The sequence below is a fragment of the Camelina sativa genome, chromosome 17 (genome assembly GCF_000633955.1).
Source record: "Camelina sativa cultivar DH55 chromosome 17, Cs, whole genome shotgun sequence".
Classification (NCBI taxonomy): domain Eukaryota; kingdom Viridiplantae; phylum Streptophyta; class Magnoliopsida; order Brassicales; family Brassicaceae; genus Camelina; species Camelina sativa.
The window spans coordinates 18,513,327-18,523,895 of NC_025701.1; the positions used below are offsets into that span (position 1 = coordinate 18,513,327).

Consider the following 10,569-nt stretch of genomic DNA (forward strand, 5'->3'; position numbering starts at 1 on the left):
CTTTCTCGACTTATGCCTGCACTTTTTATATTTTTGGGGCAATATTGTTTGAACATTATATTAACTTCGTTTTTGGACACCCAATATACTATTTTGTTTAGTAATATTATTTGACATTTCTCTTGCAATTTTTTGTTGATTTTTTTGGGTAATAACCTTATTTCATCAAGCGCAACTGTCTCCGCAGCATATTTTGTTTGTGAACTCGTTTCCCCCAAATTGACTCGTTTGAGCTGATTCTATTTGTTGTTAAAAAAAACCTTATTTCATCATAAATTGAACTTCCTTTGAAAATCAAAATTCTAGAAATATAGCAGCTTTGATTAGATTGGTAACATGTATCATGTATGTTAACGGAATTGTGTTTTCGAATACGATTATGTAATTATTTCACTAGTAAAAATTTAACATGTTATGTAGAAAAATATATATGTTTTTTCATAAAAACAATTGTGAAAAAAATAAGAAAATAATTATTTAGAACAAAAATATGTCACTTTTGAATTATATTTGAAACTTTCAAAACTTAACAGAAAAAATCGAATAATCGTATATATATATATATATATATTTTTTTTGCAGCAATATTGTTTGAACATAATAGATACTTCGTTTTTTTTTGGACATCCAATATATTATTGTGTTTAGTAATATTATTTCTCATTTTTCTTGCAAATTAGAGAATTTAAAATAAATTAAAACTTTAGGAACGAAGATAATGAATACGGAAAATAGAGCCATTATCACAAGTTTCTTGCCCTAAACCATCTCCAAAGCAAGCGTTCAAGTTTATGGTGTCACTAATTAGTCAAAGAGAGACATTCGATTACGAACTACTTTCTCTATCAAACAACCTTAAGCAATCTTGGGGATTACTTTAAAACTTATGTTATGTATTTTTGTAGTTTGATATAAATACATTGTGACAGACCCACATTTATTAATGTTATTTGATGAGAAGCATGTAACGGGACCTTTCATTGTTCACCTATCGTCCAGACACATGCAATAATTGCATGTTTTTTGTCTTTCTTATTATAGTAATATAAAAGAGAAATCAATGAATCCAAGAAATCCAAGAAATGTAAAAACAAGAGCATATGAAAATCCTCATATATGAAAACCACAAATACTAAGTAGTTTCAATTGACTTAAAATTAATTAGTATTTTACATTTTCATGTATATTTTTTAGACACCATTTTGCTAAAGTGAAATCAGCATTTGTGAATGATTTTGCAGAATTATCAATTTTTAGAAAAAAAAAACAAAATTCTTACTTAGATAACAAACATCAAGAAACTGTTAATACTCGTATGATAACAAACTTCGAGAAATTCGGTAAGTAAGACCATTTCCAATGGTTTGATCTATTTTTTGCTTTAAAAATAAAAATAGAGCAAATGTTTACTCCAATAGTTTGCTATATTTTTTACTTTAAAATAGTTAATTCAAATATATTTTATTAGATGATTTATTTTAACTTCTACTATAGTCATATAATTTTAAATTTACCAATTTAGCCCACTTAGTTTATTTTAAATAAATATCTAATAAAATTGTGATGATGTTATTAAAATAATTTTTTATTACAAAACATAAATAGAATATATGTTATTGTTATTCGATGCTAATTGTGCTAGTATTTGATGCTAATTATGTATTTTTAGTTTATCATTTGTTATGACATTGTATTTTCTAATTTAACATATGTTATTGTTACTAAATTTTAAAATAGTTTAATAACTATGGTTTTCAATAAATATATATGTTATAATAGAAATTCATTATATAAGATATCAAAATTGGAGGAGTACTTTGTAAATTAAAAAGTTTAGCTTCAAAAATAGAGAAATGAATAGTATTCTCCAAATTTAAAGTAACACTATTCATTTTCTATTTTTGAAACAAGATATAGAGCACCATTGGAGATGGTTTTACACAAAATATAGAGTTTGGAGCAAGATTTGAAGCACCATTGGAGTTGCTTAAGTACATATGTTTTTAGGTATGCAGTATATTATTTCTTATCGTTATGTTTTCTTGTTTGGATATTTAGTTTTTGAATCTTGTGTTTGGCCTTAATTATCACTAGATACGGACCCGCACATACGTGCGGGATTGTTTTCATAAGTGATATTTGATTTATTGTAACATATAGTTATGTTGTTGTTAATAGAAATGATTTTTTTTTTTGTTGAAAGGATTTTTTGAAAGTATTTTTATAGGATAGTAGTAAAACATATTGTTAATTAGAGAGGGGTTATGTTTGTAGTTTGGATTATTCAACTTTTTTTTTTTTGAAATTAACTCAGCCTTTACACTTACGGCCTAACAAATATGTTTAACCAAGTAAAGTCCAATTACCAAATTCCCTGGCCAAGGCCAATAATTTTAACTCGAGAGGACAACAAAACTTCACCTTTTCTAATATAATCCGACTCTCCGATTAAAACAGTAACAAAAAGTAATAATATTTGTCGGCAATTTCTTTAATCATCTTCGACCACAAGGTCATCATGAAGTCCAATAAAACCATCAAACAACATCCAAGTTGATCAAGAATTTACAGAATCTAGTGAGTACAACACTCGTGTGTTATTCTATTCCAGGGTATGTTAATTACATTTTTTTTACTTTTCTAATTGGATCAGGTTCTGGAATTCTTATGAGGTTCGTCTTATATAGATAGATTTGATCAGGTTCTGGAATTCTATGCTAGCGATGCTTTTAAAGCTTTTCAGATCCAAATACCAATCATCTGATAATGACTTTGGTGTTTGTTAGAGACATCTTAAATGCATGATTAGTAGTCCAGTTTTTTCCCATAGCTTAGTTAGCTGGAAACAAATATAATCTATACTATTATTAAAATACACTGATCACATCAATATCAGCGAATATCATTTCCAAAGTTTCTCCTAAGAAAGTCGTATAATGCCCCCAACAATTGTACAATCTTGACTTGTATCTTCTAAATGGTCTTAAAAGGCTTGATGTTAGCCATTTTTGGTTATTTTGGAACGATTGGAACCGTATATATGGTTTGTAGTAGTAGAGATGACGTTCGTTACGTCTCTCGTATTTATATTAGTAAGGAACTTTTTAAGAATATACCCTAGTTTTTAACAGTTAATCATATCGTTTATCACGATTTGGTAAGTTGCCAAGATTTTGTAAATTATATTATTTTGAAATCGTGTAGATTATGTTAGCTTTCCAAGTGTAGAATCTAATTATGTGGGTAGATTTGTTTAGATTTAATGTCATATACATACAAATATCTTGTTACTATAATTTTTTTGTTTACAAATTTTATTTTGGCTATATGATGTGCTAATTACGTGGGTAGATGATATTTGCTTTTAAGTGTAGTACCTAATTATTTGGATAGATTTGTTTAGATTTAATGGCATATACAAACAAATATATTGTTACCATTTTTTTGGTTTCTGATTTTTATTTGTAAATAGTCACTTAAATATCAATCTGTTTGGCTCCAAAAATTATATTTATCCTTATTCCAATTTGAGTAGTATTTCATTGTAATAATTTCAAACTTTATATCTCTTTATTAAAAATGCTTCCCTTTTAAAAGTATAGATAGATGACGGGAGGTCTCGATTGATAGAATTTATATGATGAAAGTCCTGGGCATAAAAACCATACCCAAATACCCAACCTGAAACCCGACCCGAAATACCGAGTTTGGATTGGGTACGGGTTTGCCTATAAAATTCTATTGGGTTCTATTTTCTAATACCCGTGGGTTCGGGTTAGGGTCGGATAATACCCGGTATCCGTTTGGGTACCCATCAAACCTGAACATATAAACATATTTATAATATCCCGCTTCCTACGAATGTGGGAATTTGGCCAATGGACCGGCCAGTTGTGGCCCAATGGTTGACAAAAAAAAAACTTATTTATAATATTTAGCATTAATATGATGGAATTACCCAAAATTATGATTATAATTTTGAATATTTTCGTTTAGTTTTATAGCTAAATATCAAAAATAATTAAAATATCTAAAATAATTTGTCACATAAGTCAAAATTTAGCTAAATTTATTTAAATTTAATTCATTTTTAAAAAAAAAATTCTGGTACCCGGTAGTTCGGGTGCTAATCGGGTTCTAAAATTTGTAATTCAACCCAATCCGAACCCGATAGTACTTAAACCGAACCGAACTGAACCCATATATCTAAAAATATCCAATAAATTCTATGTTTCTAAACCCATTTACCCAAACCCGAATGGGTAATAGCCGAACTCGAACGGGTTACCCGAATGTCCAGCCCTGGATGAAACCATAATGTTAGGTTCAATCGAAGATGAAAGTGGCATCTTTTGGTTTAAGACTATCTTGTTTTTAATGTGCTTTTATTTGTTTGTGCTACATGTTTTTCCCCACTCTTAACATACAAATGTTATTCATTCTTTTGGTGATGCGAATTGTTTTTTTTTGCATATTTTCTCAAATTTTTCACGCCCTCATGTCATTTTATGATATGTTGATTTTTTTTGTTACCTATAATTATTTCCAACAGTCATTATATTTACTTAGATTTTGTTAATAATTTATCAAATGCATGTTTGAATTTATCAAATGCCCATATTAAAACAAACCACTATGTTGCAAGTCACGAGTTTAAAGGTTATTTCGCATGTGTCATCCTTTTTTTTTTAATCAACCTTTACTACAAAATGCATTATCAACACTTCTCCTTAAGATCCCATTTTGGGTAATAATTTTTTTTTTTTGAGAAGAACATGATAAGTATTTATCAAAAGAAAAAAAAACATGGTAACTAACATGTACAATCCGAAATATATAATATATATTATACTATATATTATCAAACCTCTGTCCTATCTATATTTTGTTAACTATAAATATTATGATATTCCTATACTTCCTTGTGACTAAAATACTTTCTTTTTTGGTTAAAACGAAAATACTTTATTTACTTGATTAGAAACTCAGAACTTTGTTAAAAAAACATGCGAAACAAATGCATTTAGATTAATTTCGTAGAAAAGATGTTGTTTAAAATACATGTCGGCCAAAATAGAACTCGGATCTACTATATGTTTAATAAGATACTCAAAGTGATAAGTGCAATTTTTTGGTAAAGTTGTGATATTAAAATGGGAAACTAAAATAAATATTCCAAAAAATCCGACAAGTAACCAAGCTACGCACTACTTACGCAGATTACTCTACGGAGGCGCGTGAGATAATCGTGGATCACTCACTCACTCTCTAAACAAGTGTGCTCTCGTGGATCACTCACTCACTCTCTAAACAAATGTGTTTTTCAATTCGAGTGTAGAGATGTAGTTTGACTTTGGCCCTAAAAAGAGAGATCTGTATAAGACTCTTTCTTTGTCCGTAGGTGAGTCCCACACAGCTAATCAGTTTTTGCTTACTATTTTAGATTTTGTACAAATCTGTTCCTCTTTTGTGGTCCTCTCCCTTGTTTTTCCCACTCCTGCTCTGCCACGTGCTTTACTCTGATTCAATTTTTATTGAATATTAAGTAGTACAAAATGTTTAAATAACTTGTCTTTTTTTCTCCTTTTTGTGTTTCATTGGCTTAGCTCATTCGTTTTTTTTATGAAAATGAAGAGTGGAAAATATATTTGGTGTGACTGATGTGTAGTAGTAGTGTAACAAGTAACACCTAACAAGTAAGAACAAAACAATGAAAAAAGAAATTCAAATTGTACTATAAGGAACTCTTTTTTCCCCCTCAAGTATACTTTGAAATTGTAGTATATTAAAGGTATGCATGCAATGCCCTGGTTCAAGGCCAATTATGCACGGAAAGATCGTGTTGAAAAATCAGGTCAGTAATTTGGAAAGACCACACTAGGAGTCTAGGACAATCATCATGTATGAAATTGTTCGATAAGTGGAATAGGATGGATGTTGATTTATTTGGTAATTTAAAAGAATTAAAAAAAACGCATATTAACACTTTAATCAGAATTAAATAATTTAGTATGGGCCATACAATGTTTTATAAGATATAGTCTATATTGCTCATTTGTTTATGACATGTTCAATAAAAATGGAACAATGGTTAAGCTAACTTTTGTATAAGATATTGTATGAGAGTCGGACCGATAATATGTGAAGGTCTATGCCTCGGCAAATAAATCATGAAAAAGGTACGTACGAAAGGATTACTAACTGGCTACATTTTATAGATCACAAAGGTTAAATTAATGATGTAAAACAAGAAGAAATATTTGTTCCCATATGCAAATATCTTTATTTGCAGATATAACACCAAAAATGTAATAAAGGCTAAATATTTCAATAAATCACAAAGGTAAAATAAATAATGATAGGTAATTATTAGAAAATTCATGAATTAAAAAAGATACTCCAAGGTGGAAGGCGCAATTAGTAATCCAACGCAAATTAAGTGGAAAAATAATACGACTACGAAAATAATATCGTCACTTAATGACCGTACTATTAATTTGATCAAATCATGCTTTAAAACTGATTAGAGCAGATTATCATAATTATGTTTACAACAGTCCTTACAAAATTTCAAAAACGGTGGCCGTGATTGTGACAGTCGTAAACTTTTGGTTTCGTTAATTATCCACCGAAAATACACAAAGTAATCGATATTCAGTGTACTATAATTAGTTACCAAACAGTGATTTTCCCCTAGAACTTAAATATTTACAGTTTGTCCCCAAAAAAAGAGAGTATATTTACAGTTAGTCAAAAACAGTAGTCTCCTATTGTCTAAATGACATCAATTTATTCGGAAAAAAAACATTAGGTTATGCAAAACTTTACTTCTAATTCGATTATCAAAAATTTAGTAATTTTTAATTTATTCATAACATTTTCTAAATTTATGGGTAGGTTATTAGTCATTTCTATGAACTACAAGGGAGAAAATATGTTCTAACTGGTACTATATATAAGTATAACAAAATGATGTTTATAATGCAATTATGCAAATAGTTTCAATCAAAAAATATATATGTACAATGTTCAACAAACGTAAAGTTTGCATTTTCGCATGAAATTATATAACATTAGTAAATGTGTATCATGCAACTTTTCAGTCTGAAATTTTATTTTATTTTATGCAATTATATGATGATTATGTAGTATCCATCGAGTCCAAAATGCTTGTTAATATATTATATATAGTAATGGTGATTGATACACAACTAAACCTATTGAGGGTGTTTTTATGCAAGTTTTTACGGAGTCTTTCGTGTCAATAGTACTAGTACGTAGATTCTATAACTAAGGTTCCATACAAGAATCCAATTAGATAATAAGAAAAATCGTGTGTCTGGGAAGGCTTAAACGTCACTCTTCTCATTACAACGTGGATTCCAACATCGATACATTTGTTTTATTCAATAATAATAACACAAACAAAATCAAACTGAATAAATTAACCGGTCGATAAACGAGAAAATAAATACATCCAAATACTAAAAAACTGACAAATATTAGAAAAATGAAACAAGGTCTGAGAATGTGAAAGGATTCGAGAGGCACGTGCGATGAAAATCGCATTGAATCAAGAAACTAGTAATAAAAAGTGTGTACAGAGAGTTAATATATGAACATTAAATCAGGGGTGCATGCTCCTCGCTGGGACTCGTGCACCTAAAAATTTCTTCCTACATGCCATTTGTAATTATGGTTTATCGCAAAAGACGTGAGGATAAGACAACATTTACTATTTTAAAATTACACATACATCAAACGTATAATAACAAAAACCTTAAAGTGAAATTCAATATTAATGCATATTGCTAGTTACATACTACTTGCAAATACACATCTACATCTACTTATCAAAACGTAATTACATAAGGGAAAAGATAACTTTCTTTTTCACCAAGATAAATTATTTTCGAAATTACAAACAGTTTTTTTTTGTCGTCTAGCGAAATTGTGATTTTTTCATGATTTTTTTTTTAACTATTTTTCTTGAAAAAAAAATATAAAGGAAGGAAGAACTTTTGTATCTTGAGGTTGACACGAAAGAGGTGATAGTACTCGTGATAACTATTTGTGGATATCGAGCCGTGAAAAGTGAAATCCACAGTAACTTTTCACTTCCATCTCAAAAGATTATTTGCTCCAGAATCCAGAGAATCAGTGGGCGGAGCTAGGAATTCAGTTTACCAGAGTCAAATTTTTTTTAAAAGGGTCAATTGTGTTATTAAATTTTTTTATGAGAGTCATTTGTGCTATTTTATCAGGGTCAATTTGATTTTTTTCCTAACATTTCACATAATTTTATAAATTCACCAGGGTCAATTGACCCTTATAACTCTGAGCTGCCTCCGCCACTGCAGAGAATGAATAACGGAGAATCACGAAACGCTATACAATAATCATTTAAGGAAAAAGTTGAGCATACATTCTAAACCAGTTCGTTGAGATGGCAAATATTTTTCCAAAAATATTATTATCAAAATGGTATATACAGTATATTCATCCGTAAAGTTCCGTATCTATACTATTAAACGGGGAGTACACTTAGGATTAAAAAAAAACAAAAAACATGACATATATAATTTCATGCGAAAATAGCCGCGTTGATTTTTTTTAAAAAAACACAAGAAAAAGGTGAATTACGATTACGAATCATAGAATGTAGCATCTAATATGCAGAGAGAATAATACTGCTAAAAAGAAGAGAGACAGATTTGATGGCTGTTATTATTCATTGATCACACGATTCTCTTAAAACATTTATATCATTTTCATAGTACGAAAAAAGAAAGATAAGAGAGTCGTATATCACATCAACTTGAAAATAAAGATGGGAATGATTATAAATGATGATAAAAAGCTGTAATCCAAACTTTGATCACTAATCAACACTAAAAAGAAAGTGTTAATTGTTGACTAAAACAGATGAATGATGTAGTGTGAGTGGTGTGGTCACTTTCCAAAATACAATCCGTAATTACTACTGAGACGAATGAATCCAAATTTGAATATTCATTCACTCACTACCACTGTCGCCACTGTTCATAATGTAATAAAGTGGGAAAATGAAATAATATTTTCTCTCTATAGCCTCCTTCACAACTTTTGTTTCTGAAAAAAAATGAGAAAGTGAGGGGAGATAGTGGAAGAAGAAGAAAACAGAGAAGAGACACGTGAAAACAGAGAGAGACAGAAGCTTGAGAGGGTATGTGACATAAGGATCCAAACAGGCCAGACACTCATCTACTCTGTCCACTTGCCTTGTAACACATATATAGCTATGTTATGTACTTCACTCTCTTCTCTCTCCCTCCCTACGCGCTCTCACAAGTTCGATCATTTACAAAACTTGTTTTGAAATAGTGAAATAGAATGTATTTGACCCACACACACTCCTGTTTCGTAAACACTTTATTCAGTAGCAATAGTTTGCTTCTCAATTTATTTCTCTTTTCTAATTTCAAAAACTAACTTTATTTTGTTCTGTTACTGTTATATCCTAGAAAACTATATGGAAAATTAAACACGAATTATAAAACCATATAGCGTAAGTATGAGATAGCAGAGAAGGAAGAGGCATAAACTGGGATCGTGAATGATTTCGGCTCTATATAGTATATAGTAGGTAGGAATCACAAGAAGAAAAAAAGAAAAGAATATTACATATGAAAGCATATGTGACCAAAGAGCCTAGCAAGAGTATGTTCTCTCTCACTATTCCATATGTACACAAGCCATTCCTACGTTAGAACCAACGTACCTGTTTTTTTTTTTTTTTTTTTATTGTTGTTTCAAGGAGACTTTGGAACTTTTTTTTTTTGGTTTTGAAAATAACGAAAAAACAAAGACACTCCCTAGGACAACGTGTGAATAATATCTCCATTTTTGAGTATTTCCATTCATTTGTGTTTGTGTATCCCTGCAGATATAAAAGAACAATGCTCTCTATATATACATAGTTGCAGCAAAATTCTTGAGACAAGATATTTAAGGGTTTTTGAAAGTGTTACCCTAAAAAAATGAGAGACTAATTCCAAGGTTGTGACAAGGAGACCGTTGAAGATGATGCGTCTACTCCTCTTCTGTGTTTGATCGCAGAGTTTAGAATCTTGTATTGCTCATTGACCGAGTTGTACAAAGCTTGGCTGTATGCTTCTTTCGCCTGTCATACAGATGAAAGTAACCTTGATGATGAGAAAAGCAATGGACTAGAAGAATAACTCAATCTTGAAACTAAAGAAAATGGTAATCGACAGACCTCGTTAGGGTTCTCGCAGGCTGCTGTGACGTCTGAGAAGCTGATTTCAGGACCAACTGATAGTCCAGTACCGTGAAACCCAACCAGCCTTTTCTCTCCAATTTCTTTCTCAACCTGGAAGGTGCACAATGAGGTGATGAGAGGAAATAAACCAGAGAAATCCCAAAAGGGAGAATAGAGAGATTATAATCAGTACTTGAGGTGGAGGGGGCATGATGTCATAGCAAAGCAAAGACATTGGATATATATGTCCAGGAGCACCAGAATGTTCAACCAATCTTCTCATGTTGTCCACCGAAGAAGAATCAAAG

General features: G+C 30.3%; 1 protein-coding gene across 1 annotated transcript in view; it reads right to left on the reverse strand.

Moving 5' to 3' along the window:
• The window catches only part of LOC104759613 (glycerol-3-phosphate acyltransferase, chloroplastic-like), a 4,360-nt gene continuing 3,433 nt past the window's right edge, over positions 9,643-10,569 (reverse strand). Inside the window, exons 9-11 of the mRNA XM_019238952.1 lie at positions 10,455-10,568; positions 10,259-10,372; positions 9,643-10,162 (exon numbers count right to left, since the gene is read on the reverse strand). Of these exons, the coding sequence (XP_019094497.1) occupies positions 10,028-10,162; positions 10,259-10,372; positions 10,455-10,568 (363 nt within the window). The 3' untranslated portion in view covers positions 9,643-10,027. The remainder of the gene's footprint in view (positions 10,163-10,258; positions 10,373-10,454; position 10,569) is intronic.